At 47.2% G+C, this 27319-nt stretch overlaps 1 protein-coding gene across 1 annotated transcript; it reads left to right on the top strand.

Annotated features, from left to right (window-relative positions):
• The first annotated feature begins 100 nt into the window (after positions 1–100).
• On the top strand, positions 101–24531 carry METRNL (meteorin like, glial cell differentiation regulator). The gene is made up of 4 exons (XM_059828246.1): positions 101–213; positions 6109–6497; positions 22935–22994; positions 23697–24531. Exons 1-4 carry the CDS (start codon positions 101–103, stop codon positions 24011–24013), a joined length of 879 nt encoding a protein of 292 aa, XP_059684229.1. The 3' UTR covers positions 24014–24531.
• Positions 24532–27319: the final 2788 nt, after the last annotated feature.

Raw genomic sequence — 27319 nt, 5'->3', positions numbered from 1 at the left:
CTCCCCACCATGTAGGCGAGCCCCCGGGCGCTGCGCGCATCGCTCCGCGCCGCCTGCACCGCATTCGCACCGGGCCGGGGGGTCGCGGCGGGGGGGGACCATGTGGAGCGCCCCGACCGCCGGGCTCCTGCCGCTGCTGCTGGGGCTGCGGCTGCTGCTGGGCGGCGGCGCCGCGGCTCAGTACTCCAGCGACCTGTGCAACTGGAAGGGGAGGTGAGGCCAGACCCCGCCGGGCTGAGGGGGGGGGGAAGCGGGAGCTGCCACGTCCATCCCCGCCCCGCCGGGAGAAGAAGTTGGTGCCGACAACAAAAGGGAGAGCCCTCCCGCTGCGCAGCGGCGCAGGGCGCTGCGATGCCCGGCCGGCGCTCGGGGAAGGGGGGCGGCCCGAGGCGGAGAGCCGGGGCTGCGGGGCGGAGAGCCGGGGCTGCGGGGCGGCTCTGCCTCCCTCCCTCCCTCCCTCCCTCCCCTGCGGGCAGCCGGCCGCTCTCGCCGGGCTCGCCTCGCCGCGAAGAGGCGCGGGGCAGCGGCCCCCGGAGCGGGGGAGGGATGGAGGGGCCCGGGCGGGCTGGGCTCCCTCTGCCCGGCAGCGCGGCTCGGTGGGCTGGGAGGAGGAGGAGGAGGAGGAGGAGGGCGGTGCCATGTCCGCCGCGGAGAAGTTTCTGCCCGCGACCATCTTCCCCGCGGCCCCCAGCGCTCCGCGGAGGCCGCGCCCGGGGAACCGGCGGGGCCGGGCAGGCTCCGGCCGCACCGCGCCGCGCTCGGGGCAGCCCCGGGTCTCTCCCCCGGCTTCTGCCCGCGGGGCCCGGCCCCGGGATGCGGTGCACCTGCAGCGGGCTCCCGCCGCAGCGAGGGCGTCCCGCCCCGGCTCTGGCGCTGGGCGCCCTGCCCTGCCCGGCCCGGCCCGGCCCGGCTCTCCCCGCCGTGCGGTCCCGGCCCTCGGCCGCCCGCAGCCGCTGCCGTCCCCCCCTGCTCCGGGGAGGCGGCCCGCACCGCGGCCCGCGCAGGAGGCGCGGATGCTGAGCCCCGGCCTCGCTCCTCCTTTATCCCACTTGCGCTGGTTGTGAAAGCTCTCCAGTTCTCAAGTGTTTATCTCCCAAATTATCTTTCCTTTAATTGCTTGTAGTGAGTTTAACGTCTGTGGTTGGGTCTGTGACCTCCTCCGCTGTGCGGGGTTTTAAAAAGCGACTTTAAAAAGCATTGCTGGGTCAGGTTTTCTGTACGCGGAGAGTAAAACGTTGTGACTCTACTGTTCTGCTCACATCTGACTCTCTTTAAAATAAAAGTTTGACCAGCTTCTGTCAGTAGGGTGTTTTGGAGTAGGGAGAATTCAAAGTGGGGAAACAGCTGGATTGACATTCAGCATAGCAGTTTCTTACCTGTTACCGTCTGAAACATGCACATGCTTGGTGGTTCCTTTTTTCTGAACTTTTTTTGACTCCTGACAATTGATGCGTAGTTGATCCCAGTGAATCCACTTGAAGGCGAGTCCGTTGGATAGGAACCAAACCTATTAGTTCTGTGGCAATCTCCTAGTTGTATCAGTTTGCTTTACCGACCTCCCCCCCCAGCTGTACCTGCTTTCATCCCTAAGCATCCTGGCTGCCTGTACTTACCTGGACAGCGTGTTTTTTAAAAGAGCAATGACAAACCCCTGTAATCTTGTCCTGTTTGGTTCTTATTCCTGTCCTGTTTTCTCAGAGCAAGCAGTGACTACCCATGTCACCTGAGCAGGGCTGGAATAAGCAATGCCTTGAGTATCAACTAAGGGGGTGATGCTTGCTGGGGGACGACGACACGTGAAATATCATTTCCTGTAACTGAGTTTGGGGTGAACTGGTGACGCAAGCTTGGACTCGCTCGCCTGTTGTTGCTCCGGTGAGCCAAAGCGGTGACAGCTCCGTGATGATGCTGTTGGAGGCACAGGGGAGGAAGAGCTGCCTTCTTGCGCTCACAGCTCAGTTTGGGAGGTTTCACTTGTGTGAGAGAGTCCCGGGGTCCAGGTGGACAGGAATCTCGGGAGGGGATAAGGTAAACCAGGCTGGCTTTGGCCTTGCTGGTAGCAAATCGCTGTCGGCAGAAAAGCTGGCAGTCCTAAGGGTGTTAAATATAATCTGCTTTGTCCTAAGAGGCTAGCAGTTAAGAAGGAAAGAAAGGTAATTTGATGTACCAGTAAATACCATCTAATTAAATATTTCAGTGTGGATACTAATCGCTATATGGGTCAGAAAGGATTTTTTATGTGGAATATAATGTTTTGAAGTCATGTGATGTTTTTTACCTTAACTAACTGTTTGAAAAACCTATGAACTTGAATGCCAAAATGTAGTCTTTCTTCCCACAGTGAAATTCTCAGTTGTCTTGTGCTGGCAGAGTTGAGAGTCTAGTCATCTCCTACAGTAAACCTGAAGGTGTTTTCTCACCTTTATATACATGTCTATATTAAAAGCAATGATCTTAGAAGTAGAATATTCTGGATATGATTTTTTTTTTCCCCATTAGCTTGTGCAGAAGTGACGAGCTTATATCCCTGAGCAGTATGAAGAGCTTCGCTAGGATTCCTGTAGGTATCCCTCATGCTTCCAGGGAAATCTGATGCAATGCACAGCTTGACACCTGCAATTTAAGTACACTCAGTAGGCCATAGCAGCATCTTAATAAATAGCTTGGCAGAGAGCTTCCAGGAAAGCTTTGTCCAGAAGAAAGCAGAAACTTCACTATGGTGTGTGTCTGATTATTACTCTTACTGTAACTTCAGGTTTTTGTACTGCAGTGACCTCTCGATGCTTTGGGCAAAACTGCTTCAGTGACATGCTGGGAATATGCTAGTTTGGTGGTTTTGAGGCTATAGGAGCCAGAATTCAGCTCTGATGTGGCTACTTACCTCCATCAATCTTGCCCTCTGCACCGGTGGATGCTCTGGGGAAGTCTCAGTGCTCTCCAGCTTGTCACCCTTAATTAGATACCCCAAATTAGGAGCAAAAGTTCCCTGTGTTCGCTGAGGGGTGCTGGGAAGACGTGGGTATTTCTAGGGCTCTTCAGAGCATCTGTAATAGAATAAATAAATAGCTAAAGTAGCTAGTGTGAATATTCCTCCTGCTCCCTTTTTCTTTAAATGACACCTGTTGCGTGTTGCAGCGTAACAGCTTACTGCACCGATACCGTAATAGATCTTTCAGGGCAGACAGAGGGAGGTGGCTGAAACCAGAAAGGGAGAGGAGTGAGGAGACAAATGCAGTGATTCAGGGTGTCCTCATGGATTGGTATGAGGAAGCAGTACTTGTTGTAGAAGTAAGTCCCAATAAACAGCACGGATTTGAAAGGGAGGATGGATGGCTCATCCATCACCGTAACCATGGAGCAGCTGTCCTATCTCCTTGCCATATACTTTAAAAAACCCCAAAACCAAAACTCAAATGAGCTTGGGGGATGGGGGGGAAAGGCCCCTGGACCTCCACTGTTTTGTGGACATGGTGTGTCTGATGACTGGCTACTGAGAACTGACCATGACGTTGAACGATCCCTCAATGTGGTGACATGTCATTTTGACGGGAAGCAAAGCAACAGGTTTTGCTGGATGGTGGTGGTTGCTGTTAAGTAATGTGAGCATGTATTTTGAAATCTGCTTGACTTTTGAGTCATCCTTTATTATAAGGCTTAATGTGCACAGGTACTTGTGCTTGATGTATCTGTCTAATGGCATCACTCTTGCCTCTGGGATATAATTGGCTTTCAGAAGATAATTTCAGAGTCCACCCTGTTTTTTGTTTGAACAGCATGAATGTTTGAACAAAATGAATGTTAAGGCTTTTTTCTCTGGCAGAAATTCACTGCCTCAGTGTTGCTGGGATCACTTGCAACAGCAGTTTCACTGCATGAGTCCAGAGCTTTGCCCCTGGTATCCTCCTTCTGTTGAAGCACTCAGGCTTCAGGGTGGAATTTGCCAGTGTAAGTCCTGCAAAACCTCTGCAGCTTGTTTTGATGTCTGGAGTAGGAACAAGTGATGTACGAGTGTAGTTTTTTGCCCCTTTGCTGAGGGATAAGCTTTACACTCTTTAATTTTACTTATTCACTGCTTGCACATAAACAGACTTCTCTGTTTGCTGTTGAGTGGCATCATGTGCATGCTGTGGTGAAAAGTGATTTTGTGGACCAGATGTGGATTTACAGTCAACTTGAAATATCCCACTGCAAGTTAAGTTTCCTGAATGTGTTAAGTACTACTGAATTTGAGGGCAAGAGACTAAAAGGTCAGAAACTTGTCCCTCTTTTCTCCTCATCTGTGTTCTTGATGTGGCTTTCAAGATTATTTAAAAGCACATGTTTGCAGGCACTATTGTTATTAAATATGACTTTTTTTCTGAGCTTCCTCGTGTAACCTCTATCAAGTGGGTCACACTGACACTCACAATAATGAGTCACGTCAACAGTAAATGCAAACCATATGGGGTTTTTTTCCCCTTCTTTTGCACATGGCTTCTTGTTACTTTCTAAATGCTGACTTGAATTTAAACCCTTTTCAGTACCTGAATATATCTTTGGGATGGGGAACTGTATATTTGGAGGTTTCTGTTGAGAAACCAGAGCTTGATGTCATTACTTGCACTGTACGTTCTTTGCCACAGATTTCCTGTGTAACCTCAGACAAGTCATTTAATGCTTTTAAATTTTTTTTCCCCTGTCTTGGTTCATCTGCCTGCAAGCGGGAATGTTGTGAAGCTTCTCTAAAGTACTGCAAAGCAGACCCATGGGCTGCGTTGAAGGGTCTCGTTTTGGGTGGTGCTCTGCAGGTATAGAATAAAAGATGCTTATGTTTGGGAACTAGGTACGCGAAGCGTAGGAGGAGAAACAAGCTTGGTGGTGAAGTGGTTTGCTCATACTCACATAATAGGTTTGTGACAGGACAGGGACAGGCACCAAAGGATTTTTGCCTAATGGCCCAAATGCTGTAACTAATAAACCAGGCTTCCCACTGCTTTTTCTTTTAACTGGAGTGCCTACAGCATGCAGTGTCATATTAGTGCTTTGAGTCACTCTGGGTAAAGAACCTGTGGGGTTGGTCCAGCAGCAGTGACAGGCAGCAAGGGTTGTTTAGAGCTGTCCTCAGTTTAGGCTGTGGGCAAGCGAGTCACGGGGATTTACTAGTCATCCTGCTTAAGCATGGCAGTTTGCTCTCCTTTCGCTAGCAGTTGGCCCTGGGATCTTCGTGTCGGGCTCCTGTCCGTCTCTGTGATCACCGGCCCTCGAAATGGCTGTTGGGGTGTTAATTTTTTGCCATGGTGCTGGGTAAGGACACGGGACCGACAGCGGCCCTGTGCCCCAGCAATAGTAACTGGCCACGTGTTCTGGTTTTTGCTGAACGTCCGTAGCTGTGTGTCTGCTCGTAGCCCTTCGGAGCTGGGCAGTAAACTGATAAGCTAAGCTTAAACCTCATATTGGGGAGAAATGGGGGAACAGGTACACGTACCGAAGAAAGCAGCATAGTCTGATGCTTCCCTGGCTATGACTGGGGAGTGTACTGACTTCTCTCCCTACCTCCCAGTTTGGAGACTGGGGCTGCCCAGCTGGGGCAGAGGGTGTCAGTAGCACCCAGAGCATCCCTTTGCTCTGGCATTCACAGGGTGAGCTTGGCATCCCTCCCGGTTTCAGATCCATTGGGAATATAGACTTGGAAGGGGAACAAAGTACTCGGCAAAAGGTGGAGTCTGATCTGCGAGGCTGGAGAACGTGCTGGTTTAAGCCACCAGGAAGGCAGTTCAAGCGTACGTGTTTTGCTTAGTATGCGCCAAGTCATTTGCCACAGCTCAGCTGATGGGCAGTAACTGAGGCTGTAGTAATTTAATTGCTTTTGATCATGTGCTTATATCCTATTTAATTTGGAAGTCAGTTCCTAGTGGTTTGACTTTTTCTTTTGGGAGATGATTTAAAATTGTCCTGTAATATTAAGGTCGCAGACTTGCAAGAGACAGCTGCTGAGCTGGATGGGCTAATACTCAATGCTGTCAGAGATTTCCTGCGTTTGTTGATGTGGGTCTTAGAAGGTTTGAGGTTATGACAGTCACGTTACTAGCTCTGTCATTTCTCTAACTTTCTCTTCCTTTCTTCCCCCAGTGGCTTAACACACGAGTCTCACAAGAAGGATGTTGAACAGGTCTACCTCCGCTGTTCTGAAGGGTCAATAGAGTGGATGTATCCCACGGGAGCACTCATAGTCAACCTGCGACCCAATACTTCACCTGCCTCTTACAAACATTTGACTGTTTGCATAAAGCCCTTCAAGGACTCTGCAGGAGCAAATATTTATTTGGAAAAAACTGGAGAACTGAAACTCTTGGTCCGAGATGGAGGTCGCAGCCCCAGTAAAGTATATTGCTTTGGCTATGATCAGGGGGGCCTGTTTATCGAGGCCACTCCGCAGCAGGACATTAGCAGGAAGATTACAGGCTTCCAGTACGAATTGATGAACAAGGGGATAGCATCTGATTTGCACACAGTTTCTGGTGAGTTCTGGGATATTGGTCATATTTTCACGTACTGTATTGGATGCGTAACAGATGGCAGAGTGAGTGAGTGGGAAAGTGGTTGGGTCTGAATTTCATGTGCTTTTAAGGACATGTTTTATAAACAGGCTATTGCGGAAGAATTGATTTTTTTTTCTGGGTTTTTTTTTGTTGTTGTTGTTTTTTGGAAGCTGGTAGCATAGGCTGAATTCCAAATGATTTGTTAAGGGCTACATTGTGAACGATTCTCCCCTTGCAGGCATGGGGTGAATCACAGGAGCTGGCTTTACCCTACAGTGAACTCCAGTGTGAACTGGGCTTCCCAGCCTTGCTGTAACAGTTTTCTAACTACTTTTTTACTCAGTTTTTAAGACCCTGCTGCATGTTTTGAATAATAAACATTTAAACAAGGAGGAACTCCTTTTCCGTGTTTTTTTTTTTTTCCTCTGCAACTACTGCTATTTGCTGACCTAATTATTGCTTTTTTTTTTTTTAAAAAAAAAGGAAAATAGTGCGTTCCTTCCTCAGCTCTGCTTGTTACACTCTCTTGAGCATTACTGTGCCATGGCAAAGCTCTTCAACACCATGACAATACTTTTACAGTGCCCGGTGTTGTCTTCTCTCTCAACCATTATGAAAAGCAAGTTTTGTAGGGAGGAGTTTTACGCCAGGGAAAAGCTTGCGGGAAGGGGGAATGGACAAACTGGAAGAGCTTACAAGCCTGTAAAGTCTGATACTAAATAGCAAGCTAAATACCATTTGGGAACAATAGCTCTAGGTGTAACCTAATTACGCTAATCAATTAGACAGTTTGAGAAGAAGAATAACTAGCATTTGTGGAGGGTGACAGGGGAAGGGGAAATTCTCTTTAGGTAGGTGGTATCTGGTTCATGCATCTCCTCCGTTCAGAATTGCCTCTAGCTTTTATCCCCAAAACCAAGGAGATTTCCAGAATAGCCTGAGGAATAGCAGATCTAGGGTAGTTTGTCCCAAATGACTAGGGAGTTTTCAAGGTTTAGGTATTTTAAGTGGTGGCAACCAGATTACTCTTTTGAACTGGTGGGGACGAAAGCAGCCCCGCAGCAGGGGCGAAGAGTCCCCGCAGCACACTTGAGATGTCTTGGCCCAGGGTAAAACCCGATGTAAAGTGAGCCTAAAGACGCCGTACGTAGGCTGTCTGAGTTCTGCGGTAGTGATGCCATAGGCTTTGCCTGAGATGCTACTTGATAAGCGGTGGTGTGGCTAATTAAACTGCGGCTGTATCTTCCAGGCATTGCATCCCTCGTCCTTTTTTGGGATAAGGGATTGCAGAACTTGAGTCCCATCCTCTCCCCTCCCCTGGCTCCCTTCCACACCAGGGCTCTGTTTGCCAATTTGCGCACGCTCGCCGCCCTGCTAGCGTTTCGACGTTGGCACACCCATTCAGATGTGGCTTTTCTTTTTGGTACAGATCTTAGTTGGACTGAGATGAACAGTTCTTAACTCAACGAGACGGCAGTTGGCGGAGGGCTAATGCAGTAACCCCAATAGCTGATAGATGGCGTGTTTGCCATTAAAACAAAAAAACTATAAAGGCAAATATTCAAATATTTAAGTTGCCTTCTTCACTCTTGCCATCTATGCAACTTGTAGCTTAGTATCAAGTGTTCTGCATTTTAAGCAGACTTCTGCGCTTCTGCATTTTACAAGTGCCGCAAAAGAAGCGGGGTATCTGCTGTAGAGCTCTTTTCCCAGTAAGATCATTTCTGCAGAGATGAATATGCTGTGCAGAATGTTAGCTATGTAGTAAAATTCCATTGCAGAAAACATTACATACATTGTTTAATCAGTTATTTGGAGAATGTTGCCAGATTCAGTGCTGCTTTCTGTGACAGGCTATGAGGATGGAGACACAGGCAGGCGAGTGATAAGTCACTTAAACTTACCAAGAAAAGTCCTATACTTTTTCTTTCCCAAAAAAGCTGAAATTGCTTTTGCGTATAATAACATAACATGCAAGAAATACTGCTTATCGTTGCTGGTTTTAGTTTGCACATAGATATGGTTTCCCCCCAGCTTTGCTAGAACCGAGGGGGCTTGCTGCTGGCATACTTATTGTCACAAGCCGGCACAAACTGCTGTGTTTTTAGAACTAAGTGCTCTTCGTTCCACATAAAATCTTGGAGATTTTTAAAGCTGATGGGAGTTTTCTTCAGAGACTTTCAGAAGTCAAACCGAGGAATGAATCCAATTATAGCCTTCCTCTTTGATAGGCATATTAAATCACTTTTTCTGTGACTGCTGTATTTTCAGCTGTAACAGGCACTGGTTGAATTTCGGTGCTGTCTTCTAAAACAATGTGGTAGGCTATCTGCTTCATGCTCCAAGTGTCTTGTTTGGACAGAAGCAGCTCTTTAATAGTTCATCAGCAGAGCCTTCAGGGCAAACTGGGGATCTCTATTGTATTTTAAATTATTTCTCTTGCCTTTTTTTGGATCCCCAGACTCTGGGGAGGGGCAGTGGGGGGTGAAAACATGATGAAAATGCCATACATGACTCTTTCCACTACTCGGTCAGATGAGCACTTTTATTCTCCTATAAATATCTATATGTCTGGGGAAACTGCCAAATAGCTGCCTTGTGAGGCTTCTATAGAGCAATACATCTGGAGCTCTTTGCAGTTCGTGGGCCTCCTTTCTTCTGGAGCTGCTTCTAGTTTTTCTGTGAAACCTCCAAATAAATGTCCTTTACTGAGGTGTTCATTTGGAGGGGAAGTTTGCAATCCATCGACTGAAATCACTGGTGACTTCTTCATCGGAGAGGAAGCTCGAGCCAGAGGCAAGTGCTGACCTTAGGGAGCTGAAAGCTGGATTGAAGGTTCTGCATTTCTCTCCAGGCATACTTCTGTCCCTGGGTCACGGACGTGGCTTACGGTGGTTTGGCTATTGCACACTGGAAAAACGAGCCTGCTCATCTCTTAGTTGCAGTTTGACGGCGTTCGGCAGAGCTGGCAGTACGTGTGAAGAGATGACAAGGACGGGAGATGCCGTTGCAGACGGGGGCTGAGATGTGCTGGCAGAGCTGGGCAGAGGAGGCTTGCGCACTTCCTGGCGTTGCGTAACGCCGGGGCGCTTCGTCCGATGGCGAAGGACTGACAATCACAAATATTGCATCATTTTCTTAGGACTGCGGAGTGGGGGAGATGACTATCATAAAAGACCCAGGTGTGGGGCTCAGTAATCCGGCCCTTTCCTTGTGCAGCTTGCTAACAACTTCTCTTGACTTTGCTGAATGGCGTGTTTGTTTCCTGGTGATAATTATTGTACTCTGCCCTTGAGTTTACTCTCTTTCCCTAACCTGGCATCCCAGCTCTGATTAAAGAGTATAAGTCATCTGTTTAATACTTTAATGACCTGTTGTGTCCTCAGAGTCCTGACATTGCAGGGTGCATCAACAAATCAGCAGTGCTTGGCAGGGTGCCTGTGGTTTAATTGGAAAACCTCAAGTTTTATTAGTTTACAGTCATTCTTTCCCACTTAATCAGAGTCCAGCAAATAATTCAGTAGAAAACATACACAGGTTCTGAATTGGCCTTTCCCTTTTCTCGGGAAGGTTGAATGACACAGCGCAGTCTTAAAATTTTCCAGATTTTGGGGGTTTAACCCTTTTCTTGGCTCTGAGTCTGCCTTATCGCATTCTCTGAAGGCTTCCCTAACTGTAGGGAGTATTTGTAGTATGCTGATAGGTTTTAATTCAGATTGCTGAAATTTGGTGTGGGATGGTTTCTACTGTGATAGTAACCGGCAAAAAAGCGCATTTCTGGGGGTTTGTAGTTTCTTAAGCTGGGAAGAGGAGCGAGGGCAAGCATGCTACAGCGCTTGTCACCATTTGATGTGAGTAGTCTCTAAGAAGGGTCAACTGGATGATTCAGACATCTCGATGGGTTCCTTCTCCTCTTGATACCCAAAGTGATGGGTGACTGAAAGTGCTTTTGATTTCAGATTAGGCTTTGCATTGGAGCCCTGTGTAATTCCCATCCATGCTGATGGTCCATTAACTTCAGCTCCTGCTTGCAGCAAGGCTCTGAAGCCTTGGTGTTTGCCCAACTGAAGAACTGAGGCACTGTGACATTTTGGCCTGAGGCCATTTGAGAAGCAGCAGAACTTGTTTAGGTTGTTGGATTCTGTTGATTCTAATCTCTTCTGCTTTGTGCTGGAAGAAAATACTGTGGGGCTCTGCTATACTGCCTATACTGGCAAGTAGACGGAGGTTTTGGCAGAAGTTTTCTGAAGGTGATGACCCACATGAGCTTCTCAGCTGTAGTGGAGCGTGTGCCTGGTCTAGGTCTGCCTTGCACCGCAGCAAGCTGCTTGGATTAAATTCCTATGAAAAGTGTGAAGGTCCCTTGATAGTCATTGGCTTTTTAAGTTCTTCAGCTTCTGCTCAACTAGTCTGAACGAAGAATCTGTAGGTTTCACCAAACGTTTTGGAGAGGAAGGTCAATCCTCTTCCTCCCCTCCTACCAAACGACCTTTGTTTTGTTACCTAAAGTCTGTGTTTCAAGAGTGTTGCGTCCAAGCTCTGGATCCAACTTTATGTAAGCTGCGTAGTTTGCTTTTCCCATTGCGCGCTCATGGGGATGTCTGGAATTTCGTTGTTAGAGCTCAGGAGGTAAATTGAAAGCCCTTCATTACCCCCCTGCTTTTGTGTAGTAAAGAAGTCAAACTTTAACAAAAACGTCCCTTTATCTTGATGGCATCTACCGACTTAGTGCAGGTTCTAGTAACTGTTTTAGACGTTTTCTTTATTAATGCTGGATACCTGGCTGAGAATATTAATAGATGGGAGGTACAGCACTCAAGTGGGTATCTGAAAACCAAGGCAAAACTGGATAAATCCAGTTAACTAATTAAGAACAGTATTCAGCTATTTCCTGTATGCTGTTAATTCACTGGCCTGAGAAAACAGATTGGAAATTAAGAAAGCTCATAAGTATTTGGGCTTTGCCAGTGTTTCTACTAACAAACGGCTTTTTGAAGCACCCCTCTTAACTTTTGATCTTTAATGCAGTTTGGGTTTGGCAGAGGTGGGCACCAATCTGCCGTATCTCTGCAAGTATTCTCCCAGAGCGCTGTTGTCATTGCAGCTCGTAGGCTCCTAATCTCACGCTTTCCTCTGGTTGCTCCCAAATATCCCATTTTTTTTTTTTCTTTCTTGGAGGCCGAATGCACCACTAAGCTTTGTAGCCTGAAGCAGCAGATGCGCTGGTGTATTTTTCACTTCTTGTCGGCGTGGAAACATTTTCACTTCTTGTCCCAGAGGCCGGTGAGCAGGAAGCTGCGGCTGGTGTGCCCGCTCTCTGCCAAGGTATTCGCAATATGGAAAATCGCGGTCGGGTCCCCGCTGTGCTCATCGCCGCCGGTAGCAGAAGTGATGGAAAGAGGCACTTGGAACACTTAAACGGAAAGTCCCCGCGACCTTTATGCTTAGCACAGGTTCTCCTTGAGTCATTGTGACCATCCGAGATGTTGGCACCGCACTATGTGGCAGGGGTGGGAGTACCGCTGTGTGCTGCGGCGTCGGCACGGGTGTGTATTCCCATGCCCGCCGTGAGATGAGAAAAATGGCTTGCTTTGGCTTTTTTTCCACCCCAATTTTCTGCATGGGATAAAACGCTCATACCTCTTGGGGTTAAGCTGTGTTAGGGGGGAAAAAGCACATGTGAGCCGGGTCTGGTTTGATTGGCACAGAAGAACAGAATTGCTATTGCACTCCTCTCAGCAGGGTTTGCTGGGGAAACGCGTAACGAGCAGCAAAGCAAAGCCCAGGGATCTGTTCTCTAAGTCTGAGTACACCTTGTCGGGTGGCATGTAAGGTAGGCTCTCCCGTGCAGCTAAAGGTTTGCTGTTGTTTTAGATGCTTTTTCTCCCTCTAAAAGGTCAGCAGCAAGTTTTAAGAGAAAACCACCAGAAAACAGCCTTTAATACAGTTGTTCAAAATACATAACAATTATTGGCCTTATAAGGGACCGTGTTGACACTCCTGCTTTAGGATACGTTATTTTCTGAACAGTTTTTTGTGTGCTCACCCTCCTTGCAGGAAGAACTTCCATAGTAACTTCTTTTATGTCTTTTCCCATAGTAAATGATGATACAAAACTAGACACAAAACTCACTTTTTACGGAAGAGTAAACAGCATTCCCTAACCAGATATATATTTGAAAACGCACATTTGAAGCCAGTTTTTGAGAGCATATCACTGAACTGGGTGTCATGGCTCAATGTCTAAATTGGTCAGGCTGGCTGCCGTATAACAGAGCCTGGAGTGGGATTAATTTTGAGGAGCTAGAAACCTGCTCTAATTATTCACGTGCCTAAAGTGGTCAGATTTGAAGCGAATGATGGACTGGGGGACAGAGTTTGAGAGCAAAGTTTCCGGGTTTCTTCCTGTGTGAAATGATTTCAAAGTGCAGTTCCGATGCTCGGGGAACGCACATGCTCTTACATGTTCCTAAATTGAGCGTAGGTGACGTTTTTGGGATCTGAGCCTCAATGAAGTGAAAAATGTTGAACTGAGAAGGCTTCACCTAAAAAAAAAAAAAACCAAAATTGGAGGGATGCCCTAATTTAATCTCTCCTTCCCCCAAGAAAATGAATTTGACAGCAGTCTCCTCTGGCCCTACTTGTCCTTTGATGTTGCCAGGACAGTAGTTGGTTTTGCAGTGGGCAGAGGAGGTGACAATGGAGCTGCAATGATAAATACACAGCTGCAGGGGAGAGGGGGTAAGAAAATAGCTTATTTTTGCTAGACTGGCCACGAATGCCGTTAGCTTATTTCTCAACTCAGTGGGCAGTCAAAACCAATAAGCAGTCAGGTGTATTGTCCGGGCAGCTGGGGCTCTGCTTTGCGCTGACCTTTACGTACTGCGGAAGATCGCCCCACAAACAGATTTGCAATCCAGCGCAGTTGCTTGGCAGTCTTTAATAATGCTCTGGGCTTGCTCTGCAAAACTGTTTAGTTTGCTAATTCCTGAGGCCGTAGTTAAAGAAGGGATGGGAGGGCGGGGGAACCGCATTCCTCTTCCCGCCCCCCCACCTTCCCAGAGGAATAAGAAACTTACTGAAACGTGGGCCAAATTTTTCCTGTGTTAGGGCCTTGATTTGCACGGCAGAAAATCTCTTTCTCCTTAATCTGCTGTAGAAGCTAGAAAATACACACCGTAATACTGCACGGATACTTGGAAGCTACCCTGGACCCAAAGCTGTGATATGTTAAATCTGACCTTGGGAGGTTCAATACTGGGTCAAAAAAGCTGCCGCCATATGACACGCAGCGTTGATCCAGCATTAACTTTTGCTACTGATTCAAATTTGTGGAAGGATTATTATTATTATTATTATTTTTTGTTGTATGGGCACCTCCTCGGGTATATTTTTCCACGGCTCTGACTCCTGTGTGGGATTTGGGCATCGACTCCTGCAACGGGCAGAAACTCCGGTGTTTGCCCATGTCATTTCTGGGATTCTCCCGAAGTCCTGCTGCTGGGAGGCTTGTGCCGAGCATTAGGGCTGGGGTGTGCACGTGGAGCCTGGCCTGGCTGTCCTTTGCCTTAACCGCCCCGGATCGTTCCTGTTTGCATAGGATGCCCCTCTGCCCCACCAGAACTGCTGGTAGCTTTACACCAACTTCATCCAGGTGCAAGTGGGTGCGAGACATTTAAGAGGAGAAAAAAAAAAATAATAGAAAAAGTCCAAGCTTATGTAGAACAGGTGAATGATCTTAATATAACAAAGGAATGTGTGCTGTTAAGTAAGAAAAGTTGTCTATATCTTAAAGCTTTTCCTGTTACAAATGGAGAACCTTAAGTAGCTTTTTCTGGGGTTAACTGAACAATGTTCTGACATTGAGATGTAGCCCTTCCACAGTCTTCCTCAAGAATAGGCTGATCAAATAAACGTGGGTTTAAAATGAAAACTGGCCTTGTTGCTTCAGAGCTCTCCCACATACCAAAAAGAATTTGATTTCTAGAAAGAGGAAAGAGAAGGACCTGTGTGGATGTGAGTGCACGTATGCTGCTTTTTTTTCTTTTTTTTTTTTTTTTTTTAAGACTCACTTAATCTTTGATCTGTCATTACTCCACTCTCAGGGTTTAACTTTAACCAGCCGCTTGCTACTTAATTCTATTCCCCTGCTCCGCAGGAGGCATTAATGGACCGGACCCGAAGAGGAGGGTGATGGGGAGGGAGGAAGGCTTTGTGTCCCTGGCAGGTACCCAGCCTGGTGGTGGGTGCTGGCGCCGGCCTCTCCCGGAGCCCTGGCAGGGGCAGAGGGGAGCTGGGGGACCAGAGCCCTGCGCCCGGCTGCACAGCTTCCCCGGGGTCCGGGGGTAAAAACCACCCTGCTTTTTCATTTTCTGCCCTGCAGGCGCTGCATGGCATCCCATCTGCGGGTTTTGTTAGCTCTCCGAGGCAAAACCAAACAAGACATCAAAACTTTATGTTTTGCTAGAGCTGATTAGTGTGTGCTTTTACAAGGCTTTGGAATGACAATTTCTTTAGAAGAAAAAAAGAAATATTTTCCGAGTCGATTTTAGAGGGGATGAGCCAAGCCCTAAATCTTTGTGGGTCTGGAGTCAGCAGGAGCGCTTGCAGCGGTCCCGCGCTGCCCGTCAGCGGGTGGGCAGCGCGGAGGTGCGACGCCGCGGCTGCCCGTGCTGGCGGGCTCTCGAGGGGCGGCCAGGAGAGAGGTCCTGCCCCAGCGGCAAGGTCGGGGGAGACGGAGGAGTCCCTCAACCATCCGCAGGCACCTCTGACTCCAGCAACTCGTCCATCCTCGCGCCCACCCGGCGCTTCCCGTTCCTAATCCTCCTTGGGCAGCAGCGGTAGGTTTGAGGAAGGAGAGGGGTATTTTCTGGGAGATAAGCAAATAGATATACTTTTTTATGGCTTTATATTGGTGTCTTGTGCACATACAGCAGAAGTTCATAGCAGTTACCTTGCTGCCTGCTTTTCCCTTTAATCGCAGTTAGGAAGAGGGAGAGGGAAAGCAAAGGAATGGCAGGTGATTACAAATGCTGCTTGCACAGAAACGTGGACTCGTACAGTTGCAGAGACACTTCTTGTTCACTGGGCTCTCTCTTTTCCGCTGCAATTCAGACAGAAGGAATTGAACTGAAAATTTGATCTGCTGAGCAGGGCTTTTTGCACGCGATACGTTGCAGGCTTGCCTGTAACTGAGGATTTTTATAGTGCTGGTGACGCAACGGGTAAGTGTAGGAGCTTAGCTGGGAGTTGGCGCTGGTCCCGTTAACGTTACGTCGCTGCCCACCCCAGCACCGAGCTTTGCCACGGCGACGTGGGAGCCCAGAGCCCAGCACTGCTCTTTGAACGCTGCCCTGGGATCAAGAGGGTGGAGAGGGTCGGGGTAGAGATGGAGACTGAGTGCGCCTGTGGGCCGTGTACGGCAGGAGGGGAGGGAGGGAGACGGTGCTTGGGACAGGCATTATTTTTTCCTCCTGGAGCAGTAAGCAGCCCAGAGGAGGTGGGACGGAAAGAAGTCTCTCAAAGATAGGACACTTCTCATAATTTCTCCTGGGTTGGTGTAACTCGTGCGTGGGTCTGAGGCAGAGTTTAATAGTGTCTAATGCTGCTTGAATAAAACCTGCTCTGCGTTTTTTGCTTCCCTCCCATTTTTTTTTTGTTTAAACAAATGGCTGTGTTTCTAGATGACCTTTCAGCTCATTTGTTAGAATGGGTGCTGCATCTTGGAATAGCAAAAAGGCATTGACTCCGCAATCCCAGAGGATCCTTACGGGCTCTGTAGCTGCTGAGCCAAGTTTCATTTTGAAAGCTGTTGCAAATGGAGCTTGCCTAGTACCAAATCTCTTCCTCAAGTCTTTACATAAATAGTCTTCTTTGGTACTTAAGGACTTTAATACCCTCTTGGAAGACATTTCTGTGAAAAGATAAATTTCTGGTTTATGGTCTCTTGTCTTAATGTTTCTCAGAACACAAAGGTCATCACATCTCTAACGGTGAGGTTTACAATATGCTTTTTTTATTCTTTTCTTTGCAGGAAGGAAGTGGTATTAACTTAATTCTCTTGGCACAATCCATGCCACAGCATATGAAAGTCTGCATTTCATTAAACTTATTTGCAGGTTTAAATTGTTCTTGGCCAGTGTCTATATTTTCCAAGTTACTTCTGGAAACTTGTACATATGTGCAAGTTGAACTGAATGTTAGAAACGAGCCAAGGCGAGGAACTGGAGTTGACACTTTCTTTTCTGAAGAGGTAAAATCACCAATATCCCTGCTTCACATAAAGAAGTCAGGGGAGAATGTCCATTGCAGCATCATGATTCTGGTCCAGCAGCTGAATCACCATCTTGTCCCGTACCAAATCTTGGCTGTGTTTTGGCTGTAGAAGAAGGGAGTCTTTGAGTTTTGTATCTTTGCTTGTGGTCCTTGTTCTGAGCTGCCTTTTCTGCTCAGCACAGGGGCTCAGATTAACTTTCTAGCAAATACAGGAATGAATTCTTCTGCCTTCAGGAAAGCACTAAACTCTTTCAGTACGTTATTCATAGCATTAACCTTCTATTCGTCGAAGAAGCACAATCCCTTCGGATCCCGTGTCCGAGGCTTACTGAGCCGAGGGGCTGGGAGTAGCGCAAGTCCAACTCTTGTGTTTGCTCCCTGACTTGGCGGTTTCCTACTGACACGCTGGAAAAAGTGCAGTGCTTGCAGAAAGCCGTGTAATCCTATCCCATCCAAAGACAGGAAAACCTTGTAAAACAAAAGAGTGACGAGAGAGCTCCTCTGTGTGTTGTGACTGGGTGTCAGTAACTTCCAGCCCAGCTGCGGAGATGCTCTGTGTCCTCTGTCCACGTTTTCCCTCTCTGCCTGGCTGCAGGTATTACATGGAATGCAGGTGTGCTGGATGCAGCTCTGCTGGCCGGAGCTCCCAGCTAGCGTCTTCATTTTAAATTTGAGGTGCAGTGACGTGCAGATCCATTGATGTAGTTTAGATGGTGTTTAGGTGTGGGGGTTGTGAGTGTTTTGAGGTTGAATGTTATTTTGGCTTGCTCAGGAAGGGTTTTCTGAGGGGGTGAGGAAAGTTGAAGGTGTATCTAGAAAGGAGATGACGAGTCAAAGCTGGTAAACCAGAGTGGTTGTCAAATTCTTGTCCAGCTCCACTGCAAAGTGGCAGGTCTTTTTGTTTGCGGTATGAGCTGTGAGAGGTTTGTTTCATGGTAGAAGTGTTGCCTCTTCAGAGAGGAAGCCTAAGAAGACTTAGGAAGAAATAATTGCAAGGATTTATTCTACTTTTTAATTAGTCAAAGCAGGATCAGGGCAAGAATTTTTTTTTCTTGCTCGTATAATGTTTGCCCTTAAACTCTTCCCTCCCAGCTAAATCACTGATCCAGTAATCGGTTGAGACATAGTCATTTCTGCTTAGGACTTAGAAAAGTGACTGAGAAATGCACCATCATTGGAGAAACCGCATTTCTATTTTTATAATCTGCTCTCGGAAGTCTGTACTCCATGTTTCCAGGAAGGAGACTCATCCTATGATGCCCTTTCCTGTACAAATGCAATTACAGAGCTGCCAGCAAGAATTTGAAGGATGTGGGTGTTTTCTTTTTTTTTTTTTTGTTCCATATGAACTAATGCTGATGTCAGGCTGAGAGCTTTCAGCCAGGAGACGGGTCTGCCATGGCCCCACGCTGGTATGGCTTGAGGTGCTGCGGTACGGGCTGGCTTAGCTTAAATCAACCTGGTCTGCGACGAGACCCATTTGAATGTCTTCTGCTGAGCACGCAAGAGAAAAGACTACATGCTTTAATCAAAAGATTTAAGCCTAGAACTAACAGAAAATAATGCTCCAACCCTGCCTGGGCCTCCTCAGTAGCTTTTGATACTTAAAAGGTCTTCAAAGGATTATTCAGAAATACGAATGTGTGGGTGATGTATGCTACGGAAACTGGAAGCGCAGATAAACCAGCTCTATGTTTCCCTCCCCCACCATCTACACCTCTACCGCACTGCACGTGTCTGCGAGCTCCTTCATAAAACCAAAGGGTATTCCTCGGTAAAGCGGTTTTCTGCAATTACTTTGCGTTAAGCAGAAGTGAAAATGTTTAAAGGGTGTCTCTCTTCCTGTGCAAGCTGCCGGAGCAGTGATGATGTAGGTTCAGCAGAGCCTGCCCAGAGATGTAGGGTGGATGGAGAAGGTCTTTTGGGCTCAGTAAATGGAGTTTTGGGACACTGTGTAGAGACCTGCAGCCTGGTTCATCCAGTCTTCTTGATAGCTATGAGGTTGTGGAGTGTGTTGAGAACATGCAGGACAGACAGAGGAGACTTCTTACTCATGGGTTGGAAGCTGGTTTTGGGGTAAGGGAAGGTCGCAAGAAGATCAGGCCCATTCATGTGGTTTCTATGATGTCTGCAGCCAGAGCCAGCACATCTCACTTTGAATGTGTCCTGCAGGGAGTTGGCATCCTGAACCGTGATGATGGCCCTTCTGATAACCCCCATCTCCTATTTTCAGAGGATAGAAAGGTTGCGTGCAAACGTTGCAAACCAAAGGAGAAAGGGCTGGAGTTGTGTGTGTGTATGTGCATTGAGAGAGGACGGCAACACCTACCCACAGCTCTCGAGGCAGGGGAGACTCATGCCGAATTGCAGCACTAAGGGTGCGCTTAAATCCATCCCCAAAATTGGAGGAGATCCTTTCTAGACAACTCAACTCCTTGGTGCTGGCTGAGCTGGGGACCTTCTGGAGCTCATGGCATCTCCTCAGGGCAGCTCCCTCTCTTCCTGAGCATTTCTGCCTCCCCGCGGAGAGGACCAGCAACGTGTTTGACAAAGCTGTTGGCCAACAAGTGCAGTCTATTGTTAGTATCGCCACGTTCTCCTCGGTAACATCAGGTTCAGAGGGCAAATCGCTCAAAGCAGCTGGGACATGACTGCTGGCTTGTGAGGAATGATGTAATTACATCTCCCTCTGCGGGGAGGTGAATAGAGAGGCCTTTGGAGGCACTGGGCTGGGGGGTGGAGGGAGGGGGCTGCCTCAGGTTACTTCAGGTCAGGATACTGTCAAAATCCATCAAAGGCATTCCCAGGAGAGTCGGCAGCCGACGTGCACAATGCAGGCTTTATGCCACCGGCGGTGGAGTTGAGTTATAGGCATCTGGGCTTTAGAGGGCTTCAATAAAATGTTGCTTTTCTCTCTTTTTTTTTTTTTTTCCACCCTTCCCCTGCTGCTGTATGAATTAAGGCTCTTTGGCTTATCGAGTTTAAAGGAATTAGAGCAGCTGACGTTGATATTGTTGTTGTTGCAAGTTCATAGACTTGCTTTTGGACGCGAGAACCTGGGCAGCCCTCGAGACATCCCCAGGGAGTCGGGCATCCGGCAAACACAGCCGTCTTGTTTAGTAACCGGGCCCGTTTCCCCAGAAAATGAACATCTTCACCTGCTGTGCATGTGTGCAGTGCTCTTTTTTGGTTTTGTTTTTTTAGTTATAAGGATGCTTCCCATTTTAGCCTGAGGTGTGTGGGTCGTTTTGACCTACTGATGGAGGAAAACGCCTGCCGCCCGATCCCGGAGTGAACGGGTGCTGGACGCCGGCTCAAATCACTACTTGCGACATTAACACACAGATTCCTTAATGGCTGTGATTCAAAAGAAAGTGTAGGCATTGCCTCCTCCTAAGGATTTTGTTTCTTTTATGAGGTTTTACAGGAATGAAGCTTTGGTTGTAGCGAGTGAATGTTATTTGCTTTTTAATGGTCCATTTACCCCAGCAGTAATCCTTCACGACTCGCTTTCCATCTGTGCTTGCATACCTTGTTTTTGCCACTTGCAAGATATATTTGATACTCTGTGAATGCAGATGTGGGAGTTGTTCCACAGAAGAGGATTTCTGTTCTTCGTATGTCTGGTATTGCAGTGATGGGTGGTGGTAAATGGTTGTTAAATAAGCTTGCATGCCACCAAACTGCTGTAAGTCAGCATGGATCTGAAGTAGGTTTTAAATAATGATCTAGTGTGAGCAACATTGAGCACTTTTAATTTCCTTTTGCATTTAAAAAGGATGCAGGGTTTTCCCTGGAGTCCACAATTACAATGATTCCGTTCCGTGTATATGTGGAGATTTGTTCATTTGATTTATTATAGTGTCAGTCTATTTAAATGGAAGGAACCGCTTTTATTTTGTTTTTCATCTTTAATGCTGTTGCTTGTGTTGCACTCCTTTTGAGAACAAAAATGGCTTAGTCATTTTGGTTTTTTCAATTTTCTGATGGGGTTGGATGAACTACAGAGATGTCTGGTCTAAACCAAAACTGTTTTCACTCAGACTTAAAAAGGCTGAGATGCCTTTTTATTACTAGATCTTTGCAGAACAAAATATCTGAAATCCAGTGTCTGAAATCCAACTGTGGATTTTGAGGTTGTCCATCAGCTGTGCTTTGTTTTAGAGCATCTGTCCGTGTGAAAATGCTGCAGGATTCGTGCAGATGTGCAGGTTACCTCCATTTGGTCAATCTATCTCAGGTCCTGATTTGGGCAGAGGGAGACTGGGGAAGAGGGGCATTTGCCCTGGATGCATTTCGTAGGTTCTAGGAATGAAAAAACTCCATAGTAGGATGTTATGTGACTAATATGATTTTCTCTGTTAGATGAAACTTGGATGTTTGGTCTAGCCGCTAATCAAAATCTCTTGAGTCGAAAAATGAAAATATCTTTAGACTGAATTTATTGTAGTACTCCAATTATGTCCAGGCTTTGGCTGGCTCTGTATTTCTCATGATATTAAGCAGTTTCTAAACTTCCAAAAAAGAGACCCAAAATGGTATGTGAGGGAAAGAAGGGTGGTAAAGGCTGACTTGTTTCTAAAGGCCTTGGAGGCATTCATACTCGCTAAATTCAGACTTGACTAAATTCAGACTCGCCCGATGGGTCCAGATGCTTTAACAAAACTATTTTGCCTATTCCTTGTCTCTTCTTTTGGAGCTTTTTAACCTTCTTGAATTATTCCTTCAAATATCCCTGCCCAGAAATGTGCATTTTACGTTCTCTTTAATCCTATTAACCAGCGTCTTACACTGTGTATTAATCATCTGACTGGAGCAAATCTGGTGGATTTGGTTCAATAATCCTTCTTTCTGGATCACTGCCTTTCTGGGACCTTGGAAAAAATAAGAGATTTGCCATGTCTTATGTTAAAGCATGGCTTGTGCCGACTAACAGAGGAAGGGCAATAGCTGCGCATCGTAGGCACCAGCTACGTGTTGTTAAGGCTAGCTTAAATCTACTTCTTAGCGCAATGGGTAAACTTCTCCGGGAAGCTGCCGGGGGTGAGAGGAAGGGTGTGACTATTTGGGAATCTGGTAACTGTTTTCAGATGTTGAGGTTCAAAACCTAAATTTTTTTGGGGTGGGGAGAAGTGGGGTAGCTTCAGCCTGGGGTTCGATGGTGGACTGCGTCATGAAATAAGCTGTAGCTCTGATACTTGGCCTCGTCTCCAGCGTGAGCCCAGCTTTGCTGTTGTCTTTGCCTGTACTAATCCAGGACGAGAAGCACGCTTGATGGGTTTTCATTTTTCTGACTGATGTGTAAGTAGCGCTTCAAGATGACATCAAGGGAAAGAGGTGGACTCTGATCCTTGGGCCAGTGGACAGACTTAATTCGCCGGGCAGGGCAGACCCTGATAGTAAGCAAATTCCTGAACTCAACAGGGTATTACAGAAACATCTGTACTGCAACTACAGTACCTTCTCCTCAGAAATAGCTGGCTGAGTACAAAGAGGAGCCACATTCTTGCATTGATTAGATTAGTGCAGATATCCAAATGTTTCCAGCAGTACAGGAAATGGTCTTTGTGCTGCTTGAGCTCTAACAGATACGGGCTGGAGTTTCCGCTTTGCCTCGACGCCCTCAAACACATGCGCTGGGGTTTTTTTTCCTCCCCTCTTTGCCTCCCCCACTTTGTAACCTCCTGGATCTTTGATGTGGTGATAGACTAAATGGCTTGTGAAATAGCCCGACAACAGTTGATAGAAATTGTAAGAAAGAAGCTTTGCCATCAGAGTTTAAAAGGCGCATGATCTTCAAAGCCTTTTCGAGAGCTTTGAATCTACAGCAGAGCACGCTGCAAACGCACCCAGTATCAAAACATATTTTGCATAAGCGCAGTGAGTGTGTGGGGTGTTTGCTAGATAATATATGCCAGCAGGAGCGTTAAAGAGATCCATATTCCTACTTAAGTACAAAAATCTCTTGAGGCTAGGATTAGCCTCCATTTCTTGCAGCATTATTGATGCCTGACAGGTCTTTGGACCCCTTGTCCCCGTGTCGTGTGCGTATGTGCGTGTCCCGTTTTTGGTTAATCGAAATACTGGTTTATTTATTTACTGTCGTCTAGTCCTTTGCTAACTCTGACCCTTTCTCTCCAGCTCCCTGCCGACCATGCAGTGACACCGAAGTCCTCTTGGCTGTCTGCACTAGTGATTTTGGTGAGTTGTTGCTTCCCCCCTCCCTCCTTCCCTGGGTGACTCACTTGAATGTGACACCCATAAACACTGATGGGCACTTACTTACGCTTGGCAACTTCCACCAGCAGTAAATGCTCTCTAAAGGGGCTGTGTGCATGGGAGAGGGAGGACGACATGGTGGGAAGGACCTCCAAACCGTCTGCCCAGCTGCCGCTTCCCCAGGGTGGACAGAGAATGACCCAGCAACCACAATGGAAGTAGACATTGAGAGACCTGGGTGCGTGTAGGAGGGGCCTTTACTTGCTGCCCTAAAATGGACTGTTGACGAAAGACCAAAAGTTTCAATAATTCTCGGTGCTTCCCTTTTTAAAAGGGAAATTAGCATTAGCTGGTATCTGAACGGCTGAAGAACAGAAAGTACGTTGTCAGGGAGCATCTTGTTGTTAGCACTCTTTATCGTCATTGATGCTATTTGTCTGATGTAATTATTTTTGTGTTTAAATATAATATGTGGGTGCCCTTTGCTGGATGGGTTGCAAATATAAACTGTAACAAACACAAACATGTGCTGGAGGTTACTGATACAAACTTAACTCAAAACTGGGGCTGCTGTAGTGAAATCAGTTCCCCTTGAACTGCCTGGTTGCATGGGGCTGAGTTCGGAGCCGGTTCTTCCAGAGGGGTTTTGGGTAACTCTTCCTTTCGTCCTTTTTCTGTTTCCAGTGATCAGAGGCTCCATTCAAGATGTAACAAACAAGGCAGAAGAGCAAGAATCCATAATTCACGTCGGCGTCAACAAACTGTACAGGCAGAAGAGCAAAGTCTTTCAGCTCACGGGGGAGAGTGGGAACTGGCGAGGACAAATAAAGACCCTGCTGGAGTGTGGGGTGAAACCAGGAGACGGAGACTTCCTTTTCACGGGACGCATGCACTTTGGGGAGGCCAGGTTAGGCTGTGCCCCTCGTTTTAAAGACTTCCAAAGGATGTACAAAGAGGCAAAAGACAAAGGGCTAAACCCATGCGAAATTGGCCCCGATTGAAATCCCCTGTTTGGCTGAAGATCGCTTTTAGCGTTTGGCCAGGAATATTTCCTGGCCACGGTGAAAACTCTGAACAAAACCAGTAACTGAGAGCATGGACAGATCTGGAGCGCAGGCTGAGGCCCCGCAGGACACGTCTGCAGCCTGTGGTGCTGTTAGACTAATGGAAGCAACAGAGGTACGAGCTCAGAAGGCTGCCAAGCAAGCAAGGCTGGATTTTTAACCAATCTTGTCCTTACGAATTAAGTTATTATATTTTTTTAGTGACTTCCTTAGGAAAACAAACAAAGAGAACTCCCATGTCTTAATAAAAAACCCAAATGAAAGCCAACATGCCTTTGTATCTTTTTAATACTAATTTTTAAAAATGTCTTAAGCTGATGTAGCATTTGGTATGGCATATTCTGTATAAATGGCCGAGAATGTGATAGAGCACGGTAAACCATCTTAACATTGATGCTTTGTAAAAAGCTTGGTGTACAATTCAAAGTTGTTTCTTATGACAGAAATTTATGGAGCCAAACTCTTGTGTGTGTGTTCTTTTTTTTATTTGAAAGAATGTACAATCGCCGCCTGCAATTTTTTGTCCAGGCTGGCAAATTCTTTCCATTCCAGAGAAATAAAGGTCCCTGGATTTGACACATGCTGTTTAAAATCTTCAGGTTTTTTTTTTTTTTTCTTCTCCGTAAAGCCGATCTCAGCTAGTCCAGATGTGCTCATAGATCAATCCTGGGCTGCTCACTTATTTTGTGGCTTCTCTGAGCAGAAACAGAGTTCCTGTGAGGCATTGGGAACCGCAGTGTTTTTCAAAGGGGAAGCGGGAGCTATTTTTGGAGATTTTTAGACACGTGTCCAGGCAAGGCTCTAAGTGTTCTTCTCTCTGATGCCTATGGGGTTATTTTGGGAACGGCTCCAAAGAGCAGGCTGCCCCTTCACCTTTAGCTTGAAGCTTTTAATTCTGCTGGCTGGTAGCTTGGCGTGAGGCGGACGTTCGTGCCTGCCTGCGAGTCCCGAGGGCCAGGACCCAGCCACCCTGTGAAAAATAAGTGCTTTAGTAAGGGTGGGCCACTTCTGCAGGCAGTGTCCCATGGGAGGTACAGGAGCTCTCCCCCCTTGTTCAGTCCCGTCGTTCCCCATAACCTGCAACGCATCACTTTAATGGTACCTTCACAAGGATTTTTAACCTCTTGCCCATGTTCATTCTTCAATGCTTTCTGCTGCCCCAACTTTTATTTTAGGGCATCAGGGTCTTTAAATAAAAAGTTTCCACTTAGTGACTCTTTTTGCCTCATCCCTCATATCTCCTTCATGTAATTGTTTCTGAGGCTCAGGGAGGGCGTCTGGAGCAACTCGGAGGATGGTCTTCTCAGGTGGATGCAGGAAGGTCTAAGATGGATGGGACAGAGATGTCCCACGAGGCTTATCTGGAGTAAAAAACTGGGGTTGTACCAAAATATTGGCCTGAGGTGGGACCGAAATCCCCCTGAAGCTATTTCTGTAGGCTTCTCCCAGCAAGATGGGTTCTGTGGGGCTACTGGGGAAGAGTTTTTCTATCTGTGCCAAGATGACCCTAAGAGGCTCCAGGAGACTGTGACTACTTCTGTAAAGACCTCTAAACCCCATTTAGCACCCGTCTATCTGCTGCTTTGACTCCGGCTGCCTTCCAGCCTCCTCCTCCAGCAAAGCACCAAACCCAGCATCCTCTTCTGTATGGTTCAAGGTTCCCCCCATCCTACTTTGAGTTTTAAGAGAAATGAGCCAGGACGAGTGGAGGGGGGGGAAATGGTTCACTCTCTGTCTTCAGCCTGCCCCAGCTCCTCTCCTGCGGCATTGCTTCCACTTCCAGGGATCTCAACCCTGCCTTTTGTAGGCTTTTACAAATCATTCTGTGATTTAGCACTGAGATAACTCCCGAGAACATCTAAGTGGGTGTTTCAGAAGCCCTGTACCTAACCTCTCTCTTGCTGTGTTTCATGAGCTTTTTCCAGCGCAGAGTGGCTGCTGGCAGGATGAGGAGGGGAGAACAACATGTTCCTGGAATTGTCTCCAACCTGCCCATTCTCCTCTTCCTATGCAAGGCTGCGGGAGCGAGGGGAAGAGGCTGAATTAAATGTTCAGCCAGTATTTGTGAGGACAGTGCTAGCAAAATACAAACAGTCAGGGAGGCTTTGGCGCTGGAGCTCCAGCTTTGGCTGCAGTTTGATTTTTATGGCAGTTTAAATTGTTTGTAGACTTTATTTTTTTAAAATACCCTTTGAACCACACTTGGAGCCAAGCGCTGAATTGGTGCCTTTCTTTACTCTAGTGTCTTGTTTGCCTACCCAAGGAGGAGCAGGGCTGTGCTTTCCCCCACCTCGGCTGGTATTGGCCCTGCTCCCTGCGGAATTGCTCTCTGAGAAGCTGCCTGTGTCCTGTGAGCTCCCTGGAAATCCTTGCAGGAGAGGGAATATTTCCCTCCTGATTTTTGCTCTGCCTCAGCTCCACAACGAGCTGCTGAGATGCAGTGTTGGAGCGCTCTGTAGTTGCTACGTGTCCATCACACTGATGGTGCTCGCACGCCTCCAATTACAGAGCGTCGAGGGAGCGGCTGGCTGAGCAATAACTCTGCTCAGAACCCAGTTCTTTAATCAAAGTGGCATTGAGATCCTGCTCTGCAACGTTTTCTTCCCCCCGCCCGCCCTTGTCCCTGTCTTGAGCCTTGCTCCCTGCAGCATCGCAGGTTGGCTGATGTGCATCATCCCCAGCAAGCCATTGGTAATTGCAGGACTCATTCCTGGCCGCTGGGCCTGGTGCCACGTCTCTCGATAGCTAGGCGTGCATGCACTTTGTACAGTGGGCGGTTAATGGAGGGATTCCACCCACTGCCCTAAAATCCAGTTCCCAAACGCTCACCCTTAAGTCTTTGAAACATGATTACAGCTTGACCTATCTGGCAGCAGAGTCGGTGATAGAAAGGATGGATTAAAAAAAGGATGTCTTTGCTCACATGTGCTGACTCGACTCTATAACGAGTAGCAAATGACATACTGATGCAGCATTATGTGAGGACACGCTTGTTGCCACCTAATGAAAAATCTTGGCTGAGGGTGACCCAGGATAGAGGTGGAGCAGGTGCTTGCAAAGCATTGCTTTTCTTGCAGCTCTCTGAAGATCAAGGGCTTCCTCTTGATACCTGATTAACATAATTTAATTCCTCTTAAAAGCAACAGACTGACTTATCTGTTCCTAAGAAAGCAGAACTAATGAACTTGAATTGCCTTCGTTAGAGCCCCCTTCAGTTGGGCAACACTACCCATAAATAGACAC

Source organism: Gavia stellata, chromosome 22 (genome assembly GCF_030936135.1).
Source record: "Gavia stellata isolate bGavSte3 chromosome 22, bGavSte3.hap2, whole genome shotgun sequence".
In the NCBI taxonomy this organism is placed as follows: domain Eukaryota; kingdom Metazoa; phylum Chordata; class Aves; order Gaviiformes; family Gaviidae; genus Gavia; species Gavia stellata.
The sequence above is the reverse complement of the archived record's forward strand: the minus strand, read 5'-3'. Positions and strand labels throughout refer to the sequence as shown.

Excerpts from the sequence above, each read along its gene's own strand:
- METRNL (XM_059828246.1), top strand. The coding sequence starts at position 101 with ATGTGGAGCGCCCCGACCGCCGGGCTCCTGCCGCTGCTGCTGGGGCTG. Across the intron at positions 6,498-22,934 it reads TGATTTGCACACAGTTTCTG|CTCCCTGCCGACCATGCAGT; the intron begins GTGAGTTCTGGG and ends CTTTCTCTCCAG. Across the intron at positions 22,995-23,696 it reads TGTCTGCACTAGTGATTTTG|TGATCAGAGGCTCCATTCAA; the intron begins GTGAGTTGTTGC and ends TTCTGTTTCCAG.